At 40.3% G+C, this 12,910-nt stretch overlaps 1 protein-coding gene across 2 annotated transcripts; it reads left to right on the top strand.

The window, feature by feature from the left end:
* The first annotated feature begins 219 nt into the window (after positions 1-219).
* Positions 220-12,385, top strand: Ghitm (growth hormone inducible transmembrane protein). Of its 2 annotated transcripts, none has more exons than XM_048339172.1 (9): positions 220-376; positions 2,413-2,577; positions 4,642-4,741; positions 6,337-6,448; positions 6,822-6,963; positions 8,180-8,288; positions 9,610-9,798; positions 9,993-10,164; positions 11,907-12,385. In XM_048339172.1, the coding sequence occupies exons 2-9, from the start codon at positions 2,449-2,451 to the stop codon at positions 11,989-11,991; spliced, it is 1,038 nt and encodes a 345-aa protein (XP_048195129.1). In that variant the 5' UTR covers positions 220-376; positions 2,413-2,448; the 3' UTR covers positions 11,992-12,385. The 2 variants fall into 2 exon arrangements, with proteins under 2 accessions (XP_048195129.1, XP_048195130.1); XM_048339173.1 differs by having other exon boundaries at positions 237-310.
* Positions 12,386-12,910: the final 525 nt, after the last annotated feature.

Raw genomic sequence — 12,910 nt, forward strand, 5'->3', positions numbered from 1 at the left:
ATCTATTCCAAGAGACACTTTTGCAACCAAAACAGTCTTCCGGTGCCCGGAGTTAAGATGGCCGGAACAGTCTCACTACCCAAAATGGACGCTCACTGTGACGTTTCCAACAACAATCCGTCCTCCCGTGGTCAAGCCCCACTAGGTCCAAATCCCGCCTTTCCTGCCCCGCCCCTCTGCGCTTCCGCCAGACGCCTACTTATGATTGGCTGTTTGTACTATTTACCTTTTCTCCGGACGTTGCGTCACGCAGTGAGTCAGAGCGGCTGCGCGCGCAGGGACAGTAAGGACCGGGCGGAGGGCCGAGAAGGTGCGGTGTCCGCGTTTTCGCAGGCCCGGAAGGGAAACTGCGTGGTGGAGGTCACCGGGAGCTGAGGTGCTTCTTCTCCCCTGAGCGGGAAGGGAACCCCCAATATTCTCCAAGTTGGGCCTTGCTGGGGAGGGTGGGAGGCGGCGGCGCTGTGGGTTGCGTCCCGGCCGGCCTCGGCGTCGGTGAGTTCCTGGAGGGCGGGAGGAGGGCTCGTTCGGGCCGGTGAGCTAGGGCGACCTCCTGGTGGGCGGGAAGAGGGCTCATTCGGGCCGGAGAGCCGGGGCGACCTCCTGGAGGGCTCGTCGGTGCCGGAGAGCCGGGGAGACCTCGTGGAGGGCGGGAGGAGGGTTCGTTCGGGCCGGTGAGCTAGGGCGACCTCCTGGTGGGCGGGAAGAGGGCTCATTCGGGCCGGAGAGCCGGGACGACCTCCTTGAGGGCGGGAGGAGGGTTTGTCCGGGGCCGGAAAGCCGGGGCGCGCTCTCCGTGGACCTGACTAGCGGGGCAGCGGGATGCTGAGTCACGGCCCCGGCGGGGTGGGCGGTGTTGTTAGGCCGAGCACTGGCTTTTGGAGTTGGGCGTCTCTGCTGGCTGGTTTTCGTCCCTGGCTTTTGAGGTGAGTGGAGGACCAGGCGCCCCAGAATCATAAACGCTTGCGGTTTCGTAATGTTATCATGAAATAGGGTGTCAGTTTCAGACATCCAGCATCCACACGAGGCCGCTTTAGAAATGTGTGGCATTGAGATTATCACCCTGGGCTGTTGTTTTGTTATTTTGTGCCGGTTCTGATGCATGAACTCAGATCCTGGGCTATGTCCCCAAGTGCTCCACCAGTGGAGCTACAGCTTCACTCTGGCTTTTTAGTGGTTAATTGGACACGGATTTACCTGCCCAGGCTTGCTTTCGACCGCGACCCCCTCAGATCTCAGCCTACTATTACAGCGGTGAGCCACCAGTGCCCCCACTCCAGAGCTTTTATACGATTTAATTGGCTACTGCCTGTGCTGGCCTCTGTCCCAGCCAATGAGCAGAAGACAGGAAAATTCAGGCTGAGATGATGCAAATGGCATGAAAGTTTCAGAAGAGATCAGTATTTCTCCAAAGGTCAGGTGCCCAGTGATTCATAACCTTCAAACTTCCTGTGGCAGAACTGGAAGGATGTTCAAATATTTCAACGCTAGAATCCTTAGCTTTGGGAATACTAATTTTAAAAATATGTTTCTGATTCTGTTTCTAGAGTCAGAGTCACTAGTTGCAAGACATGACCCAGAAGTTTTATGTGTATGTGTGCCCATCCTAGGGCTTGAGCTCGGGCCCTGTGTCCCAGCTTTTTCTCTCAGTGCTGAGCCACTGAGAGAGCCACAGCTCCATGTCATTGGTTAATTGGAGATGAAAGTATCACGGTCTTTGCTTCCCCCGGCTTCAGGAAGTGATCCTCAGATCTCAGCCTCCTGAGTAGCTAGAATTACAGGCATGAGCCCCTGGCATCCAACAGGAGCCTACATTTTAAGATCTATCTTGGGAAGTTTCAGAGTGGTAGTCCAAGGGCCAGCACTGTAGTCAAGTACTGTTTGGGTCCAAATTTCTTATGGTACAAATGGGGAAAACAAGACACCAGAGGATTTCATTTGCCTAAGATTGATTACAAATCATTGACAGACATGGGCTGGTAAGTCTGAATCATCTCACATTTGTCATCTCCTTACCTGTCACCATCATACTGATTTCTAAATGATCACTTACTTGGTATAGATTGTCCTGGAGCTGAAGGAGTTTTTAGCATGCTTTATCACTGGTGACGCCATAAATGGATACTAACATATGAGGGAAATGTCATTGATAATCGAATTTAGGTTGCTCTTTATTTGTTGTAGAAATTCATATTGAGCAGGTGAACTGAATTAAATATTTCCACATCTTGTCTTTAATATTCGAGACACTTGAAATTTATGTTTGACCCTGTAGAGTGGGTTCCTTGAAGACAAGCAGAGGTTTCATTGAAAAAGTGTGCACCTTACTCCATATTTCTAATGAAAGTTAATCGTTGCATCTAGTTCTGACCCATCTGTATTCTCCCTTAATTATGCTTTTATCTTTCCCTCTAGCATTTCAGATCTGCTTAGTAAACCTGGTTCATCACCATGCTGGCTGCAAGGGTGGTGTGTCTCCGGACACTACCTTCTAGGGTTTTCCACCCAGCTTTCACCAAGGCCTCCCCCGTTGTGAAGAATTCCATCACAAAGAATCAATGGCTCTTAACACCCAGCAGGGTAAACAAATATGTTTATACTGTCAATTTTCTCTGCTCTTGGTTTTGTGGAACTGGTATGGAATTTGAGTTTTGGGTGGCTTTTTGTTTGGTTTTGTTTTATTTTTGGAGGTAGGGTTGTGTTTGGTGCCAGTCCTTAGGCTTGAACTCAGGGCCTAGGTGCTGTCCCTGAGCTTTCTTGCTCAAGGCTAGTGCCCTACCACTTAAATCACAGCTCCACTTCCAGTTTTCTAGTAAATTGGAGAACAGATTCTCATGGATTTTCTTGCCCTGTGTTAGGAAAATGGAGGAGAAAGGAAGGAAACAGGCTGGACTCTATCCCACAGACTAGGACTGTTTATTGATGAGGAACAGTGGGGAGCACAGCCTTCCAGTGGACTTGAAGGCTGTGTTATGGGTGGGGTTGGAGTTAAGGCTTTTATGAAGACTGAGTAAGGAGACAGAGGTTAGTTTAGTATGGGGATGGGGGTGACTGCAGGTGTGGGCAGAGAATAGGGTAAATATTCCCTTTTCCAAAGTTTGAAGCTTTTTTAATGTTCAAACAGTTCTATGTCTGTCTTGCCTAGACATTTTTAACCTTCACAGGGTCCATTTCTCAATCTTCCAACTGCTTAACCCTTTCCAGGCCTCAGCTCAGCTTCATAGGCTAGGCCCACAATGGAATGTTTACAGCCAGGCTCAGGTCAGATTGTCCTGCCTGCATCAGACAGTCTGCACATATTTTTGGTGGCTTGCCTGATGTCTGCATGTGCCTGGGAAATTAAGGTGGGGGTCAGTCCTTCATATTCCATCTTTAGATCCATAAAAACATTGGGCCAAGAGGGGAAGGTTAAGTCCTTCTTTTCACCCTCAATCCTCAAATTGTTACCTCTTAAGTAGTTAGGATTACAGGCATGAGCCACTGGTGCCCAGCTCAGTTTTTATTCTTGAGTACGAAGCTTGCTGCCTTTAACGGTTTTCTGAAAATTAGTGGTTGCTAAACATTTACCAACAGCAATATCTCCAGATCTTTCCCCCGTCAGTTTTACACCATTCTTGTCTCTGTCTCTATCCCATATGAAAGAGAAAATCTCTGTAACTTTATTTATAGCTCTTGTAATTTCTCAGAAAATTAAGATCAAATAGGGAGGACTTGAGAATTAGTAGTATAACACTTGAGAATTAGTAGTATAACAAAAGATCCTGCATGAGGCTTCTCTACTTAAGAGCTCAGAGTTACTGCCACTTGGCCAGTAGCTTATTTATTGTTGTTGATAATTATTTTTTGTTATTATAAAGATGATATACAGAGGGGTTACAGTTACATAAAGAGGATATTTATTTTGGGACAGTGTCACCCCTTCCCTGCCTCTCTCCCAGTTCCCCACTCACAAAGTATATAGTTCATTTCAACATAGTGTCCAGTGGGTCAGTAGCTTATTAATAAGCTAATATGGATGCTATTTCAGCTTTTATTTGGAAAATGAGTCTGTCAGGTTAGAGAGAAACTCATTTTATTTTTTTTCTTTGTGCCAGTTCTGTGGTTTGAACTCAAGCCTTGCTGTTCCTTGGCTTTTTTTTTTCCTCAAGGCTAGCATTCTATCACTTGAACCACAGATCTACTTCTGCCTTTTTTTTTTTTTTTTTTTTTTTTTGCAGTCCTGGAGCTTGAATTCAAGGTCTATGCTCTGTCCCTGAGCTGCTCTCTGTCCCTGAGCTGCTTTTGCTCAAGGCTAGCTCTACCACTTGAGCCACAGTCACTTCCAGCCTTTTCTATTTATGTGGTACTGAGGAACCTAGGACTTCATGCGTGCTAGGCTAACACTCTACCTCTAAGCTACATTCCCAGTCACAAGTATATTTTTTTAAGTGAACAGTAATTAAGAAGAACACAAAGTAGCTAGGAAGAAAAAGCTTTTTGTTTGAGTTAACTGCCCCACTCTTTAAAAAAGAAAAACAAAACATGGTGCAGCCATGCTTCTCTGACTTGTGTTCAGGAGAGAGAACTTGCTTAAGCCCATTTACCAGAGGAGAGAATGTAGCCTATGTTTATTGAGTACAATTTTTTTTGGGGGGGGGGGATCAGGAATATGCCACCAAGACAAGAGTTGGGATGCGCCGTGGGAAAACTGCCCAAGAACTCAAAGAAGCGGCATTTGAACCATCAATGGAAAAAGTATTTAAAAGTAAGTGGCAGTCATTTGATTTTTAACTGGTATTCATGGAAATGTTTTAAGAAGCCTATCAACAGCCTTTTACAAATATATACACAACTTAGATATTTGCACATTTTCTGGAAAGAATGGTGCTGTTACTGTTTCAGGGACCTGATTAACAGAAAATAATTGCACTAGGTTCCCAAATTTTCAAATGCAAATTTACTTTTAATTTTTAGGGGACAAATGGAGGGAGGTAGATAAATATGCCATAATCTAAAGACATAGCCTATTTATTTAAGTTATATGGAATCTTTATTCAATATGTAGTGTTTATGTGTGATCATCATCAAAAATCACTAAAACTTAAATAAAAGTTATTGAAAATCATAGTCATCTGAGAAAGATCCTCAAACTGCCCATTAGAGCCTTTCATGAGAGCTTTACCTTAACTCTTTCTGACTCAGTTTGGATTTTAGCTTTGCAAGTTCAGAAATTAGTACTCTTCTGAAACCTTAGTTTTTAAATACCACTATTCCTTAGTAGTCTTGAAACACGTCCATACATTACACTGTGAGAGAGCCCTAATCAGTATCCCTGAGCATATTTCTTTCTGATTAGAAGTTTGATCCTACAAAACAAATCATGAGTTCAGTAACATTCTCAGTAAACAAATTTAGTTTGAAGAGAGAAAGATGTTTCTCAGTAAAGCATCTACCTGCCTCCCATCAAAATAGAGTTGCTAATTGTCAGTACTATAAAACAAGCATCTTCTCCTTTGACTCCCTAAAAAATTAGTTTGTCTTTGGGTTTTGTTTTCTCTGTTTTTTGGAGGCTTTTAAATATTCTTAAAATACTACTTTAAATATAGGATGGAATTATGGCTTTCATTTTTCTACTTTGTTTTTCATTTTTTTGAGACCAGTCTCTGGATAGCCCAGGCTGGTCTCAAACTTACGATCCTTCTTCATTTTTGTTTGTGTGTTTTGGTTTGGTTCCATTTGAGTTTTATTTTTGTAGACAAGGTCTCAGTAACATGGCTGGTCTAGCACTCAAGAGTCCTCCTCTCTTAGCCTTCCAAGTACAGGAATGTAGTACCATTCCTGTCAGGTCAGGTCTTTTCATTTTATTCACAGTACTGAGTTTTGAACTCAAGCATTCTGCCAACTTAAGCTACACCTAAGCTAGCCCTTTTGTTTTCATACAGATTATTACACTTGAGTTTCAAGAGTGCCCTCTTATACTGGTCTCCCAACTTTAAGGGCAGCATCATGTCCTATGTGACTGCTATTTAAAAAACAAAGTAGGGGCTGGGGATATGGCCTAGTGGCAAGAGTGCTTGCCTCATATACATGAGGCCCTGGGTTCAATTCCCCAGCACCACATATACAGAAAACGGCCAGAAGTGGTGCTGTGGCTCAAGTGGCAGAGTGCTAGCCTTGAGCAAAAAGAAGCCAGGGACAGTGCTCAGGCCCTGAGTCCAAGCCCCAGGACTGGCCAAAAAATAATAATAAATAAATAAAACAAGGTAGGCAATTGGATCTCCTCATGAATGTTGTGAAAGCCTCATATCCAGCACTTGTGACATGTTAATACCTGCCTGCATTTCTTCTTGTGTTCTGCAGTTGACCAGATGGGAAGGTGGTTTGTTGCTGGAGGGGCTGCTGTGGGTCTTGGCACTCTGTGTTACTATGGCTTGGGAATGTCTAATGAGATTGGAGCTATTGAAAAGGCTGTGTAAGTAATTATTCACAAAGAATCCTAAGACTCCTTCAAAGCGAAGGTTCCAGTTTTCTCATTTGTTATCACTTTTAGATTGTCTTATGTACATACACAAATAAAAAATAGAATCTTTTGCTTTTGGCATGTATTCAAACCTAATGTTTTGGGTTTTTTTTACCTAGGTTATGTGTGTTTTAGAAAAAAATATGTTGCTTTTTACATGCCCCAAGTGCTCGTCATTTAATCATTCTAATAATTTAATTATTCTATGATAAATGGAGATTGAGAGCATCGAAGCAATTAGACCCAGGCTCACCTAGGTAACGAATGATTCAACTAGAATTCTAACACGTGATTTCATAAACTAACCATGTTGTGTTTCTTTCAGAATCTGGCCTCAGTATGTGAAGGATAGGATACATTCTACCTATATGTACTTAGCAGGAAGTATTGGTGTAACAGCTTTGTCGGCTTTGGCAGTAGCCAGATCTCCTGTTCTCATGAATTTTATGCTGAGAGGCTCTTGGGTGGTAAGTCAGCTTGTTTGGCTTTATTTTGTTTTTCTTTTATCAAAAGATTAAATGAAATACATTGGCAGGAGTTGGTGTGAATGATAGAATACCATATTAAACAAGTTTTTGTTCACATGATCATGAGTTATTAGTACAGGTGAGAAAGTTTAGATTTTGTTCTTTGTTGAATACATATTTTAATAGAACCAAATGAGTTGGAAATTAACCTTACAAGAATATCCTTATCAAGCAGCAGATAGCAAACAGTCTCTTTGTTACAGTTTTCCTTAACAACAACAAACAAATGTATACAAACTTCCTTAAAGGTTGGAAGGAAATAGTTGTCACAAAAATCCAAGGTTCTATGCTGTCAAAGAATAGCACTGCCTGAAGCTGAAAGAAGAACCTTTAAAGAAAAATACAATTGAAATGAAGTGTTCTGAACACACTGCAGAGCAGATGTGTGACTTGATTTCTAGTACTTGTTTCTCTGTTTGAAAATGGTGGTCACCAGTACATTTTCCTGCATGAATTAGGGCTTTCTCGCTCTATAGAATCACCTGGCTGTTGACTTGTACTTTATATCAGAGGCTAATAAGCATTCTCATGCCTGTGGGTCAGGCAGAGAGGAAGCCTGATAGCTCCCATAGAGAATGGTTAGTACCTATAAAACATTCCCTGGTTGTAGTAGTAGTCTGCAAACAAAGAATGTCTGCCACCTGATTCTGCCCAAAGGCTGCAAAACTTTGCCATCCCTGCTCTATATTTTATGAAAATGTACCACTATCTTCCATTATACACATTTCTTCTTGCCATATACAAAAAATATTTAAATGTCATAGCAGTGAGAATCTATAATATGCAAACAAAAGGAATTTAGGCCAAGTCAGTCATTAACCTAGGAGGACAGAAATGTGGGATCTTACTCTTTTCCATGTGTTACAAATAGTGTTTACATTCTATTTCCTAAGTCTTCTTAGAGGATGTTTGACCTCTGTCTGATAAAAATTGTTAAAATGATAATTGTCTCCGTTTGAGTCATGTACCTGAAATTCGTATATGGCAGTAGGGGGCACTCTTGCCAAGTTACACAAAACCTAAATGATCTCAGTATCTTAAAAGTGTTGGAAAAATACAGTGTTCTTTTTCTATTTTATCATTTGTCTTCTCAAAACTGGTTTATTAGGAATATGTAATTATTCTTAAAAGTGTCTTCATGATGCATGTCTTTCAGACAATTGGTGCAACTCTTGCAGCCATGATTGGAGCTGGAATGCTAGTCCAATCCATATCGTATCACCAGAACAGGGGCGCAAAGCATCTTGCTTGGTTTCTTCATTCTGGTATGTTCTAGTTTAAATTGTTACTAAAATAACTATTTCTTTTTTTGAAACAGAACCTAAGCTATCCAAAATTTGTGGTCTCCCAAGGCTCAGTTTTCACGTATTTCAAGTTTTTAGATATTTCCCCTTTAAATCAGCTCTTCACAGTTGTAAATGGCTTTGTACATAATTATTTGAAAGCTTATGTTGAAGAATCACAACTTTCTGAAGTCACTACTGGTTGCATTATTGTGAGACCTTCACATTGAAAGGTAGATTTCTGGTGGTGAGTCTGTGGCCAACCCCAGTATGTCTCTGAAACAAGGTAGTATGCAAAGTCCTATTTTTTGGTGTATTGTCAAATACCAGTAGAATCTCAGATCTGTTGTTTATGACTTGAGAATTGCTTTTGTCTGATGTTTATTGGGGGGGGGGGGCCTGAAGATAGAAAGTTACTAAAAAAATGTTCTGCCAGTTGTAAAACTGATAGGAATTATAGTAAAAAACAAACACCATTTGTAGATTTTTATCTCATATCTTTACTTGAGAAAAATGTATTTTTTAGTTAGCCAGCATTATTAAGTACCGTGTACCTTACTCTTGATCTAGAAGGGCTTGTCTTGCCCAAAAGACACACTAGTATTGAGATACAAGGTGGCAATTGTTCTTTGAGCTTAGAAAACAATAACTTAGACACTGGTGGCTCTCACATCTGTAATCCTAGCTGCACAGGAGGCTAAGATCTGAGTATCGCAGTTCAAAGCCAGCCCGGGCAGCAAAGTATGAGACTATAAGAATCTCCAATTAGCAACAAGAAAACTAAATGGAACTGTAGTTCAAAGTGGTAGAGCACTAGCCTTGAGCAAAAAGAGTTCAGTGACAGTGCCCAAGCCCTGCGTTCAAGCCCCATTACTGACAAAATAGTAACCTAACATTTTAGCACTAAATATTGTCTTTATCCAAGATTTTTTCACTTGAAGTATTCCATTTGTCTTTGTTCAATTATTTCTTTTCATTTTTATGAAAATGCTTACATAACAACTAAAATTACTTAACAAGCTGAAATAGCATTTACTACCACACAGAGTAACAACAGTATCTGTCCTGGAAGTTCCTGTATTCTCAGATTCACCATCTTAACCTCTTCCTCTCCTTTTACTTTAGTCTCTTTGGCAGCAGTAGGTAAGTTTGACCTGACTCCCTTCTTTTTTAAGTCTTTCATATAACTCTGGTGGTGGAATGAGACCTAAATAGTGAGATAAATAGAATTCTGTAAGGTTACTAAATAGTAGGTTAATGTTAGTGTTTGTGAATTGTGACCAAGCATTTTGTCTTTCCCCAGGTGTGATGGGTGCAGTGGTGGCTCCTCTGACTATACTAGGGGGACCTCTTCTCATAAGAGCTGCGTGGTACACTGCTGGCATTGTGGGAGGCCTCTCCACTGTGGCCATGTGTGCTCCCAGCGAGAAGTTTTTGAACATGGGCGCACCCTTGGGAGTAGGCCTGGGTCTTGTGTTTGTGTCTTCACTGGGTAAGCTGCTGTGCTTTCACACTTAGCTCTTGATTCCTCAATTCTGGCACATTGGTTTTGTTTTGGGTAGTACTGGGATTTGAACTCAAGGCCTGTGCTTGCTAGTCATTGCCAGAGAGCCACACCTCCAGGCGGGGAGTTCATTTTTTTTTTTTTAAAGCAAGTAAAGCTTAATTTTCTTGTTTTGATTTTAGGGTCCATGTTTCTGCCACCGAACACTGTGGCTGGTGCTACTTTGTACTCAGTGGCAATATATGGTGGATTAGTTCTTTTCAGCATGTTCCTTCTGTATGACACTCAGAAAGTAATCAAACGTGCAGAGGTAACACCAATGTATGGACAGAACAGATATGATCCAATCAATTCGTAAGTCATCTTTACTCCTATTTCTCTGTTGCATAAGTATGTCTGTGTTAATGTGGTCTGTGTTAGTTTCTTCCCCCAGGGTGCTACCTTACATCTTGAGATGGGTTGCTTACGACAATAGAAAGTTATTCCTTTATGAACCTGGAGCCTAGAAAGAAGTACATTATCAAGATGTCACCACCTAGATTTTTTTGAGCACTCTGAAGGAAAAATCTATTCTGTCTTTTAGCTTGTTGTCACTGCTGGCAAGCCTTAATATTCTAATCCCACTTCACTTGCCATGTTTCCTCTGTGTTCTCTCCTTTTTAAATTTTGTCTTGTCTATTTTTGCTTCTTGTGTTCAATCAAAGTTTTTTAATAAGTACCCAGGCATATTGGGATAAAGGCCCACCCTACTCTAGTATGACCTTATCATAATTTATCTTAATTATATCTTCCAAGGCAATATTTCCAAGTAAAATCAGATTCACAAGTCCTCTAACAGGAGAACTTCCAGGTATCTTTTGCGAGCAACCCAATTCAACCTACAGTAATGGCTTTGTCAAATGTTGCTATTTTATTTAGTAAATTATGTAGATCCAGAAAACCTGTTGATATGGCAACCAAGTATATGCAATTTAGTTATTCACTGAATTGTATATACTGTTTCTTGGGAAACTATTCATAATTGACTTCATTTTAGAGACGCATAGAATAAAATCTTACAATTCTAAAAATTAGCAAAATTTTCAGTATCCAGTTGGATACAATTCTTTAGTATCTCCATTTTTTAGATACTTAAGCATTCAGTATTATATAATTACTTTTCTTGGAGTCTACTAAAGTAGGTTATTTAAACAGTTTTCTAGAGTTACATGGTATTGGTCACTTTTCTTTTTGCCAGTCATGAGGCTTGAACTCAGGGCCTGGACACTGTCCTTGAGCTTCTTTTGCTCAAGGATAGCATTCTATCACTTGAGCCACAGCACCACTTCCAGCTTTTTCTGTTTATGTGGTGCTAAGGAATTGAACCAAGGGCTTGATTCATAGAAGGCAAGCACTCTACAGCTAAGCCGCATTCTCAGCCACATTCTCTCATTTTCTAAGTAATTTGTTTTCCTTTATCTAAAATATTATGTTATGGTTTAAAAAATGCTTCTATAAAGCTTACAGATTGTAGCTTTATTTAGGAAGGGTGAAGTTAACATTTTTAAATACCAGACTGTATAACAAGTTCTTAGGTGTTTCTTTGCTTTTGTTTTGATTATTTCATTGTCTAACACCCAAGGTTCATTTTGTGTATCCTTTTCCTGCAAGATGCTATACTTAGAGCATCAGAGAATAAAATATAGAATAATGCCTTTAAATAGTACCTTTAACATTTGAAGATAAGTCTACCAGGAAACAAAACATTATTTTAAATAAATTTCCATTTCATAGATCTAAAACAAATAATATTACTTTTTCTTCTTTTCTATGTTAAATAGTCTATTGGGCTGGGAATATGGCGTAGTGGCAAGAGTGCTTGCCTCGTATACATGAGGCCCTGGGTTCGATTCCTCAGCACCACATATACAGAAAATGGCCAGAAGTGGCGCTGTGGCTCAAGTGGCAGAGTGCTAGCCTTGAGCAAAAAAGAAGCCAGGGACAGTGCTCAGGCCCTGAGTTCACGGCCTAGGACTGGCCAAAAAAAAAAAAAAAAAGAAAAGAAATAGTCTATCATTAGGATCGCATCATAGATAATGGGTGCAATTTCCTTCTAGGATGTTGGGAATCTACATGGATACACTGAATATATTTATGCGCATCGCAACTATGCTAGCAACTGGAAGTAACAGAAAGAAATGAAGTGGAAGTTCCTGACTCCCCAGTATGTCAGAAGTCTTGCTGTTGAATAGGAGCAGATATTCATGGCACAGTTTGGACAAGCAGCTTTCAGTGAAGTTTAGAAGATAAGAACCTGTCGACATGTTTGAAATATTCTAGTCATGTGACCCTTCAGGTCTGCTTTTTCTTCTAGAGAATAAATTCAGTAGTAGTACTCTTCCAGATAAGATATATTTTCAACTCTTATATGTAAATAATCCTAATGTGCTTTAACAAATGTGAAAACTAAGATTTGTGTTATAAGAATTTTAAGTGTTTTTAGTTTAATTTATTAGATTAAGAGATAGTCAACATATTTTGGTAGATGCAAAATATTGTAATGTTATAAGTGACTCCAAGGATTTGATACAGAGAGCAGAGAAAGGTAGTTGTAGGACTTAGCAGTGTGTGATTATGATGAGCCCTGATGAACAACATTATTTGGACTGCTGTGTTATTTTTTTTTTAATTATCCTGTAAAGGAAAAACCGCAGGATTTCTTCTCCTGCCCTTTTCCTTAGTTTCTTTTTCCATTGTTGATGATATGTTGTTAAAGACAGTCCAGAATGTGAATCATGGAGAAACCTTGATAGAATTACGTATGTGTATGTGAATTTTACATTGAAATGTCTGAAACAAAGTATTTTATTCTCAAGATAAAATACTTAAAAGTATAAGATTTGATGCTTTTGTCAGATATACATGGAGTATATTTACTAGTTGCTGAGTTTTGTGCCGTTATTGAATGTGTAGTTGAGATACATGGTTGCATTTTTTCATCTCAAAGTTTTGAAGACTGCCAGAAAAGTCCATTTGTAGTCCATTTGTGAAAATGCTTAACTCCTGAATCTTGTCTTGAGCATTGGGAAACAAAGCAAAAATAATTTTTTTCTTTAGAATA

Source organism: Perognathus longimembris, chromosome 2, assembly GCF_023159225.1.
Source record: "Perognathus longimembris pacificus isolate PPM17 chromosome 2, ASM2315922v1, whole genome shotgun sequence".
Lineage (NCBI taxonomy): Eukaryota > Metazoa > Chordata > Mammalia > Rodentia > Heteromyidae > Perognathus > Perognathus longimembris.

What these genes read in the sequence shown, in the direction of transcription:
- Ghitm (XM_048339172.1), top strand. Translation starts at nt 2,449, where the DNA reads ATGCTGGCTGCAAGGGTGGTGTGTCTCCGGACACTACCTTCTAGGGTT. An exon ending in TGCTGAGAGGCTCTTGGGTG is followed by an intron (nt 6,964 to 8,179) that starts GTAAGTCAGCTT and finishes CATGTCTTTCAG; the next exon opens with ACAATTGGTGCAACTCTTGC. An exon ending in TGCTTGGTTTCTTCATTCTG is followed by an intron (nt 8,289 to 9,609) that starts GTATGTTCTAGT and finishes GTCTTTCCCCAG; the next exon opens with GTGTGATGGGTGCAGTGGTG.